Below are 13,870 nucleotides of genomic sequence, written 5' to 3'. Positions count from 1 at the left end.
TCCTTCAATATAATTTTTTAAAATGACATTTCTATGGTTGGAATTCATTTTTTCTAAATTTTTACTTACCAATTTATTTCACCACTAGGTATCAAAACAAAATATAAAATGTCTTTTCATTTGTTCAAAAAGCATCATGCTTTGCTGGCAATGGAGTGTTTGCCTTAGGGTGACTGCCTAGCTTAGTAGTGAAGAATTTCATGAAAGCTTTAGAGAGGAGTATAAAAAAAACTTAAAAGGCAACTTTTAGTCATCCTTTTCTCTATTGGGAAAGAAAGCTGAGCTATGTGCTTGGAATCAGATTATATTATGCTAACTTTAGCAGCAGACAAGCAAAATAAAGCATTTTTGAAGGGGTAGGTGATTTAATCTCCTCTGTTTGGCATAAATAATTTGTTTTCTGATGGAGGATATAAAATGTTCTAGCAGGTAACAGATTCTGTGAGCATGCAAACATTTATCTAAGAAACAAAAAGTAGCCATAAGATGAGAAAAACAACTTTGTTTTTGAGAGACCTAAGGATTCTTCGCTAAGGTGGCCAGAAGACTAACCACATGTATAGAGAACAGAGTATGTAAAGCTCTGAAGTTACACTGTGAGTGAGCATGTAATGACAGCAAATTATTTATAAAGTTCACTTATTTTTTATGCTAATTTTGATATGCTTGATATGAGAACTTCTGCAGGGTTTAGGTTTGAAGCAAATAGAAATACAGTTTCATGAGCCAGAAAGAATTAAGGTTGGTACATGTTGTTTTTTTTCCTGCACTATATAATCGGATAATGGAAGGAACAATACTTTTTTCCTCAGATTAGTTTTTGCCTTTAAATGTTTTTCCAATCCCTGTTTCTTATCAATTTCTTAAGAATGCACCCATGTTCATATTTAATTAAAGCTTCCTAGTGAAATTAGTTTTTTTAGGGCACTAAAACCCAGAAAGGCTTCATGGTTTCATGGTGCAGAAAAAGCAACAATGGTCTTTTATTGTTCTTGGGTTACTGAAATAATAAAATTTGCTGCAGATAAGAAAAACTGAATAGTTTCCAAGGCTTGAATTTCTACACACAGTTGTAGAGAAATTTTCTTTCTTTTGCTTTTTCAGATGAATAGAATTTTTTGTTAGCTAGCAGACTTGACTTTTGCTGTGTGACAAAGGACAGTTTTTTTTTTTCAATTAAAGTTTATTGGAGTGACAACTGTTATTAAAGTTACATAGGTTTCAGGTGTACAATTCTGTAATACATCGTCTGTATATCACATTGTGTGTTCACCACCCAGAGGCAGTTCTTCCATCACCATATATTTGATCACTTTTACCCTCACCTACCACCCCCCTCCCCTCTTACCCTCTGGTAACCACTAAACTATTGTCTGTGTCTATGAGTTTTTGTTCCTTCATTTGTTTATCTTACTATTTTGTTTTAGGTTTTATATACCACATATCAGTGAAATTATATGGTTCTGGACTTTGTCTTGACTTTTCTCGCTTAGCATTATAATCTCAAGTTCCATCCATGTTGTCGCAAATGACACTATTTCATCTTTTCTTATGGCAGCATAGTATTCTATTGTGTATATGTATATATAGACATAAAAAGCTTCTGCACAGCAAAAGAAACCATCGACAAAATAAAGAGGCAGCTAACTGAATGGAAGAAGATTTTTGCAAACAACGCCTCCAATAAGGGGCTAATATCCAAAATATATAAGGAACTCCTACAACTCAACAACAAAAAAACAAACAATCCAATTAAAAAATGGACAGAGGACCTGAATAGACATTTCTCCAAAGAGGACAAAGGCCAGTTTTTAAGTTAACAAATGTTGTTTGTATAAATAATGGACACCCATCATTTGAGAGGTTTCTGACCATTTTGTATCATTATCATATGGTCATTTGAAGATATGATGAAAGCTACATACTGTTTCTTCAGAAAACATTATGCATAAAACAGGCATAAATTTCAGGGGATTTGTAGGTTGTTTTAAACAGTCTGCTGTAGGAACTATAAGTCAAGTAGAAGAAATGTGATCTATTGTCAGGGAGCTGAAAGGACCCTTGGATACTCAAGATGTAGATGTCTGAGTAACTACAGCAAGGAATCTTCTCCACATGACCTCTTTCTCATATGGTGTCTCATCTTCCAGGGACTTTCTGTATGGCCATCAAGGGGACATCTATTGAGATTTCTGGAGCTCTTTTCTGTGTAGCTTCCTCCTCTTCAGTGCTACACACTCCAGCTGCACACCGTCTCCCAGACCTATGATCGTTATCTCTCTAACTCATTGGAACTGCCTTGCTGTGTTTGGTTTCCCTTCTTGCACTGCAGTCTGGAAAGTGCCATCAAACACTGTCCAATGTCTAAGAACAGTGTCTCCTTTAACCCTTTAAAAATTTTTCTAGTTGTTTACAGTGGAAGAGTAAGTCCATTCCAGTAACTCCATCATGGCCTGAAGTGGAAGTCCTATACCTTTTTATATACCCTTAGTGTTTATTTTTCTGATTTATTACTATCTGGTTTTTCAGTTTTATTGCTGTCCTTTGCTTTCTACTATACAATAGTTAAAAAGCTTATTTTCTTGTTTTTCTCTACCTTGTTCCCATTTTCTGGGATGCATTTTCAGAACATTTAACATTTACATAGCATTCTTCCACTCTCTTAGGCCCCATTTTTTAGTCTTAGATTTGCAATTGAATATATCAGTCCTTTTGCCAACGTTTCCCCCATCACCTTCTGGTTGGATAAAGCTCCTTTTGTAGTAGATTTTCCCAAGAAGGGCTCATGTGTATAGTATTCCTTTGGTTACTACTGTGTTTCCCCAAAAATAAGACCTAGCCAGACAGTCAGCTCTAATGTGTCTTTTGGAGCAAAAATTAATATAAGACCGAGTCTTATCTTTAATACAATATAATATAATATAATATAATATAATATAATATAATATACCGGGAATAATATAATAAGTATAATATAATATATAATATAATATTGGGTTTAATATAATATAATATATAATATAATATAATATAATATAATATAATATGATATAATACCAGGTCTTATATTAATTTTTGCTCTGAAAGACACATTAGAGCTGATTGTCTGGCTAGGTCTTATTTTCAGGGAAGCCTGGTATATATTTAAAACTGCTTTTCTTTATCTTAGGTACTTGAAGGATAGCTTTTCTGGATATAAAATCTTGAGTTTCTTAAAAATGGTGTTCCACTGTTGCCTTGCTTATATGTTGCTTTTCAGAAGTCTGATCCCAGTCTAAGGATCTTTCTCTAAGTTACTAGATCTTTATCCTTAAGGCCCTTAGGATTTTTTCCCTTTATCTTTCAAGTCTAGTAATTTTACTAGGATATGTCGCAGTGTTGCTCATTCCAGGTCAATTTTCCCATATAGCTGGTGGGCCTTATGTATATTCAGATCTTTTATTTTCAAAAAGTTTTCTAGGATTATGATTTTAAGCATTAGTTCTCATTTCTTGTTTCTTTTTTTTTTCTTCAAGGACTTCAATTATATGTACATTGGGTCTTTTTCTGTCTTTCTTTCAGTTACTTTCTCTCTGTCCTTTTTCAGTTCTTTCTCAATTTCATTTCTATTCTCTTGTTTCTTTTCCTCCCTTTCTTCTATGCCTCTTATTAAATTTTTACTTGGATATGTTCTCCTTTGGGTACCTTATTATTTACTTTTCACTGTTGATATGAAGACATTTTGATTTTTTTCTTCTATTTCTTTTCTGAGTGTAATCCTCTTTTACCTCATTTCTTAATGTTTGTTGTCCATTTATATTCGTAGTTTTTGAATTTCAGATTCAAGGTGTTTGTTTCACATCTCCAAATGCTTTGGTGTTTTATTATAGTTTTCTTCTGTTTGGTAACTGCTTGGTTTGGGGAAATTTCATTTATTATAATGTCAGTCTTATAGTAGTTTTGTACAGATGAAGATTACTTACCTATATGCATTCTGTGGGTACATTTGGTCACTTGGATGGTTTACAAGATTCCCTCTTCAAGGAATTCAAGATCATCCTCTTCTGTCAGTGTAGCAAAGCGCATTTTCTTTAATGCTTCTGGAGTGGTGCATTGTGGGGAGGTGTTTTATTAAAAATGTTTTTTTTTTTCTTGCAGGATCATAAATTTCCCTTCTAGCTTCTTTTTTTCCTTTACCATCCAGTCTTCAAAAGGGACATCTTTGTTTTATTCTCTTCTCCCCCAAAAGTGTTGACTTCCTGGGACTGCCATTTGGTGGCCTGTGCACTTTTAATTCTTTTTTTCCATAGTCAGTGTTCTAATCTTCCAGGATTCTTCTCACCATTTTTGTCCTTAAGGTGGACTTTTTCGGTTTAGAAATGATTTTTCTTTATTTTCTTCTTCCTTCTTCCATGCACTGCTTCTACGCCTCCCCATCCACTCAACCCTCTCTCCGCCCCAGTAGTTTTGATAGGTTGCTCAGAAGATAGTGGTACTGGAAATTGGTATTTATTTTTCTATTTATAGGAATTTGAAGATTATGGTTTTCTCTGTCTTCTAGTTACACTGCAGCTTTGGGATCTGTAAAGTTTTACTTGTTCTTTTTGTTGATTTACATGCTTTTTTGGAATATGTGAGAATTCGGGAAGCACTAATTTCTGAACCTTTTTATTTACCATTTAGTTTAACTTAATGGTACAATTTAAAAAAATAAAATTAAGAACTAATTAATCCATAAAGAAAATCCTCCCACTCACATTTAATATACAACTAAGATAATATACTTATTTTTCTTACTTTTGTGTGTGTGTGTGTGTGTGTGTGTGTGTGTGAATTTTAGTGAGTTTTGTATGTAGGCAGAAATGAAGTGAAACAAGAAACTTAGCTTTCCTTCTAAAATATGAAAGTCCTTCAAAATATTCATAAAATTGACAGTGTTCCTTATTATTTGGAGAATGGTTATTTTACATTATGATTGAATTTAGTGAAGCATCCAGTCAGCTGACTTTAGTCATTTCTCAGGATCTTTTTTGTCTTTGCTAACTCTGCCGTCTGTAGGAAGCAATACTATTATTGAAATACAATGAAAAGTTTCATATTCCTTTAATACGATTTCTTTAGAAGAGATTTCTTTTCATTTATAGGAATGACATCTGTGGAATAAGAATATTGGTACTAATCTATTTTTTTTTTTTATAAGCATCAAAGTCCCCTCATGAAGACTGCTGTTTAGTTTTGTTTTTAATTTTACTGGAGAATACTGGGGAACAGTGTGTCTCTCTAGGGCCCATCGGCTCCAAGTCGTTGTCCTTTAATCTAGTTATGTAGGGCACAGCTCAGCTCCAAGTCCAGTTGCCGTTTTCAGGCTTTAGTTGCAGGGGGCAGAGCCCACCATCCCATGCGGGAATTGAACCGGCAACCTTGTTGTTGAGATCTTGCGCTCTAACCAGCTGAGCCATCCGGCTGCCCCTCTGGCAGCTCAGCAGCAGCTCCTGAGCTCATTGTTTTTACTCTAGTTGTGGAGGGCGCAGTTCACTGGCCCATGTGGGAATCGAACCAGCGCTCTAGCCAACTGAGCTATCTGGCCGCTGCACTGGTACTAATCTTAAAAACTTGGTTTGTCTTATACTATTGCTAAAATCTTGTAAAATAATAATAATAGTTCACATTTATTGAGATATTAATATTTATCAAGGATAATGCTTTGTAAGAGGTTTATTGACCTCTCAGTTTTTTAAATGAGAAAATTGAGGCTTAGGGTGATAAGGAAATTTGCCCATTAATTGCAGAGCTGGATTTGAACCCAGGTCTGTCTCATGCCAAAACCCATGATCTGTCGTGTGTTTGACGATGTCCCCTTCAGATCCTGAAATGTATCTTATTTGTATGGAACACGATGATATATATTTGCCTAGTGTTTTGTTTTAATGTCCTTTTTAAAAATTATCATTAAATCCAACATCTTAAACAAAATCTTACAAATCACTACTATTCAATAATTGTTGATTTGATTTAGTTATTTTTCAAACATATATGAAGGGAAAATAATATTGAGTCATTGAAAAAGTGAATCATTTATAGAACTATCATATGGATTGATGGAGAAGGAAAAACTTATTAAAATTGTACAAAACATGTTGAAAAGGAAATGATATTTTCCTACTGTTATTTTCTATAAATAAGATTTGTTTAGAAAAGAATAATCCATATTTAAGAATAACAAAAAAAACAATTAACAAAGTCAGGTATGCTGACATTGCTAGTCTTAACCCAACATTTTAATAGTCTTGGAAAGCATAACATAGCAATTAATGAGAAAAGGAAGAAGTCTTGAGGCAGATCCAAAGTAGTTAGATACATTAAATATTGACTGTTAGCTGTTCTGTGAATTTCTTCCCTTCAGTACTGAAAATTACTCTAGTTTGAACAATGCCCAATTTAAATGCTGGGAAGAATGGTGACTTTTTTTTACTGTTATCTATACCTTTCTGCTAATCCTGCCTTATCCAAGTAAAGAAGTGATATGAAAATCTAGACTAAGCAGAAATTTAATCTTAACTGCAAGCTATAAATCTGTATTTTTGCAGGACGAGCTGATGCTCAGGATTTAATGTACCAGGAGAATAAATTTTGTGAGACATCTTTGGTGTTTATATATCCAATTGTGTTACAAGCTGCAATTTAAAACACCTCATTAAGAAAGTTCACATCAATTTTGCTTGGTTAGAGGAGGCATAAACATTTACCTTATCTTTATTGTGTTTTAATGAGAGTAGATTGATGGATCCGTTTTGTGAATTTCTCTTTAGGCAGTGGTAACCAGTGTTATCCCCAGATGTAGTTCTTGGCTCCCTTTCCTATTATTTGACAGGCTTATCCCCTTCCTCAACTGATTTCAGTGGCAGGTGTTACAAAAACATTTGATTTACAGTTTATCTTTTTTTGTTAGAAAGTTATTTTTTCATCAGAGCTTCAGTTAGGTCCATTATGATGCATTTTGTATACAATAGCCTGCCATATTTCCTGTTTTTCTTTTAATGTATTCTAAGAAAGCACTGCGTACTAGTTATATTTATAATTCTTTCTGTACAGGCTGCTTTGTATCGCCTCAGTGGAGATTGGAATCCCTTACACATTGATCCTAACTTTGCTAGCTTAGCAGGTGAGTTGCTAATAATATGTACCGATGAAAAATATTAGCTCGGTTATCTAAATAATACTTAAAGACATTGCTCCTTATGAGTGGTAATTTGAGTAACATTTTAAAAATAGCTCTCTCCTAACACATTTATGCCAAGGATATGTATGGGAAGGTAGGAATAAGTGTTCAGAAAATGGTGTATTTGAAATTGAGATTATGGTGCAAGGAAGCTCCTGCTAGTGCAAGGTCAGGATAGACCATGGGGGTAAGTGTCTGAGTTATAATGAAGGGCATGGTCTTTGGAGGAGAGAGCAAGGAACTGAAAGGTTAGGGAAGGACCTTTTATATACATGGATATTGAAATCACCATGGATGATTTCATGGTTACAACCAAAGGTAAACAAAATAATGCTTTGTGTTTCCAGATCTCTAACATTCTTTTTTTGTTTTTTACTTTCTTTGTTTATTTCATATTTTTCACCGAGGAAGTATTAGTTATAAAATATTTTCCATGTTTCTTAAAATCAAGGTGTAATTCATGCTAATGCAGTTTCAAGATATAGTTTCGAAATCCCGAATTAACTATTCTTGACTTTTAAACATGCACTGTGCCTATATCTAGCTAAATTCTCTCTCTGTCTTTTTTTTTTTTTTAGGTTTTGACACGCCCATATTACATGGACTATGTACATTTGGATTTTCTGCCAGGCATGTTTTACAGCAGTTTGCAGATAATGATGTGTCAAGATTCAAGGCAATTAAGGTATATATATGTTATTGCATAATTTGAACTTTAGTTCTTTTTTGTATTTTTAGAGAAGAAAAGGAGTTTTAGTAAGACTTAAAATAGATACTGTACTGAAGTAATATACATTTTTATTACATTAACTTGATAATAAGCATGTTTTCTTTTCATAGCTAATACCTTCATTACACATTCATTGTGAAGGATATCATATAATTTTATAACATTAGTTGGATTGTTTTATAAATTAGTTAGGAGCATATACTAGTTAAGGAGATTTACCTTAAAAAATTTTTTTTATTGTTTTGTAATTTGCCTTAATTTAATTGAAAATGTTAAGTGGCTGCATTTGAACTCTAATAAACACACACCTACTTCAGCATGGTTGTGTTTTGATTTCAGTTTTTGGACTTTTAAGTGGGCTTCAAGTTTTCATCCATTATAAATTACAAAGAAAACTATCTCCACACAATATCTTTGCATAGTTTATGTCAAAAAGATATACACTAAAAAAAAAAAAAAAAAAAAAAATTAAGACAGTGTCCTATAGCTTTCTAAGTTTTTATCAGTATGTGCTCCATGCAGCAGTGAAAACGCATTTTCTGATGCCTTACCTTTGATAACACTGATTATTCTCATGTTTTTCATTTTTATTTTAATTATTTTTATTACCCAATAATATATACTCAGAGAAAACAAAATAATACAGAAAATTATGAAATAATTGTGGCCTATATACTCACCCCATACCTTATTCCTCAGACATAATTAGTACTTATTTTTTTGTTTTATTTTTCAATTGCAATTGACATGTAATATTATATTAGTTTCAAGTGTAAAACATAGTGATTAGACGTTTATATAACTCATGAAGTGATCTGCCCGAAAAGTCTAGTAGCCATCTGACACAATACATAGTTATTACAATATTATTGACTATATGCCCTGTGCTGTACTTTACGTGTCTGTGAGTACGACTTTTACCTGCTTCTTTTAAGTTGTTCTGGTTGTTACCTATATATCTCTACTTAACATAATTATGTTTCTGTTTCTTGGTTTGCCAGGATTAAGCACTATTGATTCTATACATTGAAAGACAGAAAATTAGCTTATATTAACTATATCCTTTCTCCATTAATTTTATCCTATTATATTTATTCCTTTATTAATTTAAATGTATTTAAACTTTTCTTTCTTGTATGCTCTCTAACCTCCCTCCTAACTTTTTCTCTCACAAGTAGAAAAGTTTCATTTTAAAACATTTTTAACCCCCAAACTCATTTTTTTTTAAAGGCTCGCTTTGCAAAACCAGTATACCCAGGACAAACACTACAAACTGAAATGTGGAAGGAAGGAAATAGAATCCATTTCCAAACCAAGGTATGAATAATATTTTGTTACCCATTTCACCATACTCTATAATTATGTTCCATCTTAACATTTTTTGGTTATTACTATGGGTATGAGAGAAAACCTAGAAAATTTATTCTTTTTTAAATTAGTGGTAATTAGTGGTAACTTTTAATTGGAGATAAGATGCATATGTACCTTGTTTTTTATTTTGCTTTATTTTAAATTAAATTGGTTCCTGTCAATGTAGTAGTAGGACAGCTGTTCTGAAAACCCAACCAACAGTATCTTTTTAGCTCAACCAGTCAGTCAAGTTGTTGTCAAAATGTAATTTTCAAAAAAATTAAAGCCATGGCGCTCAGACAGATTTAAATGAAAACATGACAAAAATGTATTTCATTCCTTAATGACAGAGCTAGCAAGATGAAAAAACTGGTTCAAAAGAGGATTAGAACAGCAGTGTTTGTAGAATCCAATAGGAAAGGCATCCTAAAATAATTTTGCTGAGTTGATGTTCTGCAGAATAATAAAACTGTATCCTTTATGGTTATGTTTTCTATTGGACAGAAATCATCTGCATCTTGATCCCACAAAAATCCATAAAATAAAATTTTATGTCACAGAGTCTAAGCCTAATTGTAAGTGACAAGGCAAATAAAAGTTAAGTAACTTTTAGGTGAGGCTGTTAGTGCGCCGGTACGATACTGAAAGGACATACAACCATCCTTTTATTTGTAAATGTTTTAAAGATCATTTTTGTTAACACATTTGACCAGGCTGATACTTTTTGGCCTGATCATTTGGTGCTACTTAGATGGTTTGTGTCGAGCAGTTTAAACACCACCACCAATAGTAATAACAGCTCCAGTAATTGAGTACCTAGAAGCAGGCTATACCATTATCTCTAATGTGCATATCAACTCTACATTTGCTATAAGAAAATCTGGGTTCAGATCTCCTAAATAATTACTCATGGTCACACAGAAAATGCTGGATAGAAACCCAGGTCTGCCTGGCTGAAAGCTTATTGTTCAGGGCTCCAAATCTTTTTTTCTGTATCATGATTGCTTTTATTTTTAAAATATTTTTTACATTTTCAATTATAGTTTACATACCGTATTGTATTAGTTTTGGGTGTACAACACAATGATTAGACACATACAAAACTTACGAAGTGATCACCCCCATAAATCCAGTACCCATCCAGTAATACATAGTTATTACAATACTACTGACTATATTCCTCATGCTTTATTCTATATCCCCATGACTATTTTGTAACTACCAATTTGTACCTCTTAATCCCTTCACCTGTTTTCCCAAACCCCCTACCCCCCATTCCAGGGACCATCAAAATGCTCTCTGTATCTATGAGCTTGTTTCTGTTTTGTTTATTTGTTTATCCTATTCTCTAGATTCCACACATAAGTGAAATCATATGACATCTGTCTTTGTCTGACTTACTCCACTCAGGACAGTACCCTCTAGGTCCATCTATGGTGTTGCAGATGGCAAAATTTCATTATTTTCTATGGCTGAGTAGTATTCCATTGTATATCTGTGCCACCTCTTTATCCATTCATCCATTGATGGACACCCAGGTTGCTTCCATATCTTGGCTATTGTAAATAATGCTACAATGAACATATGGATACACACTTCCCTTCAAACTAGCGTTTTGGGTTTCTTTGGCGAAATATCCAGAAGTGGGATTACTGAGTCCTTCTTTGTCTCTTCTTAGAGTCTTTGTTTTAATGTCTGTTTTGTCTGGTGTAAGTATTGCTACCCCAGCTTTTTTGTTTGTTTGACTGTTTGTTTCTATTTTCATGAAACACCTTGTTTCTTCCCTTTACTTCAATCTCTGTGTGTGTTTTGATCTGAAATGAGTCTCTTGTAGGCAGCATATATATGAGTCTTATTTTCTTATCTATTTAGCCATCCTGTGCCTTTTGAATGGACCATTTAATCCATTTACATTTAAAGTAATTGCTGATAGATATATAGTTATTGCCATTTTAGTATTCATATTTTTAATCTTTTTTTTCCCCCTTCTTTTTCTTCAAGAAGTCTCTTTAACATTTCTTGTAATACTGGTTTGGTGGTGATGAACTCCTTTAGCTTTTTTTTTTTTTTCAGGACAACTCTTTATCTGTCCTTGGATTCTAAATGATAACCTTGCTGGGTAGAGTAATCTTGGTTGTAGGTTCTTTCTTTTCATCACATTGAATGTATTGTACCAGTCCCTTCTGGCCTGCAAAGTTTCTGTTGAGAAACCAGCTGACAGTCTTATAGGAGCTCCTTTGTTAGTAACTAACTGCTTTTCTCTTGTTGCAGAATCTTTTTAAAATTCTCTCTTTGTCTTAACCTTTGGTATTTTAATTATGATCTCCCTTGGCGTGGGCCTCTTTGGGTTCATCTTATTTGGGGCTCTGTCCTTCTGGGCTTGTATGTCAGTTTCCTTTGCCAGGTTAGGGAAAACTTCCGACATGATTTCTTCAAGTAGGTTTTTAATTTCTTGCTCTCTTCTCCTTCGTACCACTGTGATGCGAATGTTGGTACACTTGATGTTGTCTCAGAGGCCCCATAAACTGTTTTCATGTTTTTGGGTTCATTTTTCTTTTTGCTGTTCTGATTGGTGTTTGCTACATAATTTTTTAAATCACTGATTTGAATCTTTGCTTCATCTAATCTGCTGTTGATTCCCTCTACTCTATTCTTTATTTCAGTTGTTGTGTTCTTCATTTTTGACTTTCTTTGTTTTTTATCTCCATTTTTATGTTTCCTGTCTCTTTGTTGAAGTTCTCTTTGAGATCATTGAGCATCTGTATAAGCTGTGCTTTGAACTCTGCATCTAGTAGATTGCTTGTCTTCATTTTGTTTAGTTCTTGTTCTGGAGCTTTTTTCTGTTCTTTCATTTGAGACATGTTTCTTTGTGTCCCCATTTTGGCTGCCTCCCTGTGTTTGTTTCTATATATTAGGTGAGGCTGCTTTTTGGGTCTCGGTCTTAGTAACATGGTCTTATGTGGTAGGTGTCCTGTGGGGCCCAGTGGTATAGTCTCCCTGATTACCTGACCCAGTTGCTCAGGTATTAGGATCGTTGTGTGGATTGTGTGTGACCTCCTGTTGTAGTTGATCTGTGGTTGTTCTTTGCATGTTAACGGGAGAGATTGACCCTCAGGATGATTGGTTGTGAGGACTGGCCTTGACTACAGTGGAGGACCTGCTGTGTAGGGGCTGTCCCTATGGAGCAGGATTTGCTTTATCAGGGCTCTGGTCCCTGCCCAGTCTGCCTTTTGTGGAGGTGGTTGGGTAATGCTCTGGTGGTCTGAAGCTAAACTGTGTGTTGGATCTGGGGCCTCTTGGGAGGGACTTTGTTGCAGACCCATATCACCTGCTACCTGTGCCCTGCCCAGGTCCAGTTGGCATGACCTACAAAGTGATCTGCAGATAGTTACCACCTGTGCTGGGCTTGGAGGTGCTGGGAGAGGCTAAGTTGTTAACTGAGGTTGGCTGTCACTGGTGCCGGGCTTGGGACTGCTCACAAGAACTGTGGGGCAGGCCGAGGCTAGATACTCCTTGTTTGGGGTTTGTGAACCTTTGCGAGATTTTCAAAAAGTGCAGCATGAGTCAAGACGCCTTTTGTATGGAAAAGCCACTGGAAGCGGTTTGTGTTGGCCTGCAATTTGGGTGGGGCAGGGTTCTAGGGCTTCACTAGGGCAGGACAAATGGTGTCAGCCAGGTTGATGGAGACTGACATATGGCATCCACCTAAGTCTGCATGCTGGGAGAAGGGAGGGCTCAACAAAGGAACAGTGACTCCTGCCATCACTTCAGTCTGAGAGAAAGCTGCTTCTCCAGCCCTCGCCTTGCAGGCAGACAATTCAGTTACTCTCCGTATGTCCCTGGTGCTTTTCAAGCTGCTGCCCCAGTGCTGGAGCTCAGAGCGAGTGAGTCCATTAGTGAGTAAGTCTGTGTGCAGTCCCTTTAAAAGGAACTCCTGGGACTTAAGCAGCCCTCCGTCTCACTGAGCCACATGCTTTGCTGGTTTTCATAGCCAGAAGTTATGGGGACCTCTCTTCCCAGCACTGTAACACTGGGTTGGGGGTGTATGGTGTGGGGCTAGGATCCCTTGCTTCTCGGGGACTTCTGCAGCTGAGATATCCCTCCTGATTTTTAACTACCACAGGTGGGTGTGGGACCAGCCCGTTCCTTGTCTCTGCCTCTCCTACCAGTGTCGACGTGGCTGCTTCTGTATATCCTTAGTTATAGGACTTCTTTTCAGCTAGGCTTCAGGTGATTCTCAGTGATAGTTGTTCTGTAGTTTAGCTGTAATTTTGATGTGGTCGTGAGAGGATGCAAGTACAACGTTTACTTACTTCACTATCTTGACCAGAACCCCGTTCTCTATCATGATTTCTTTGACAAATAAATAAATAACTTAGCAGAACTCTTTTTTCTGTGGGCCTTACTCCTAATTACTTTCTGCTGGTTGCAGTATCATTTTCCTACTTAATTTATACATACTGTTTATTTCACTTTTTAAATTCTTCCTGTCTTTTAGGCTTCAGTTCAGCTCCACCTTTCCCTTAGTGGTATGCTCTTATTACTCTCCTCTTTCCCACTCATACAAACACGTACTGGCTTTTTCTGAAATC

General features: G+C 35.4%; 1 protein-coding gene across 1 annotated transcript in view; it reads left to right on the top strand.

The window, feature by feature from the left end:
• Positions 1 to 13,870, top strand: part of HSD17B4 (hydroxysteroid 17-beta dehydrogenase 4) — an 85,936-nt gene that overhangs the window by 54,685 nt on the left and 17,381 nt on the right. Inside the window, exons 18-20 of the mRNA XM_019746537.2 lie at positions 7,072 to 7,141; positions 7,777 to 7,883; positions 9,159 to 9,245. Of these exons, the coding sequence (XP_019602096.2) occupies positions 7,072 to 7,141; positions 7,777 to 7,883; positions 9,159 to 9,245 (264 nt within the window). The remainder of the gene's footprint in view (positions 1 to 7,071; positions 7,142 to 7,776; positions 7,884 to 9,158; positions 9,246 to 13,870) is intronic.

The sequence above is a fragment of the Rhinolophus sinicus genome, linkage group LG03, assembly GCF_036562045.2.
Source record: "Rhinolophus sinicus isolate RSC01 linkage group LG03, ASM3656204v1, whole genome shotgun sequence".
Taxonomy (NCBI): Eukaryota; Metazoa; Chordata; class Mammalia; order Chiroptera; family Rhinolophidae; genus Rhinolophus; species Rhinolophus sinicus.
This window is presented reverse-complemented; position numbering and strand designations above follow the sequence as displayed.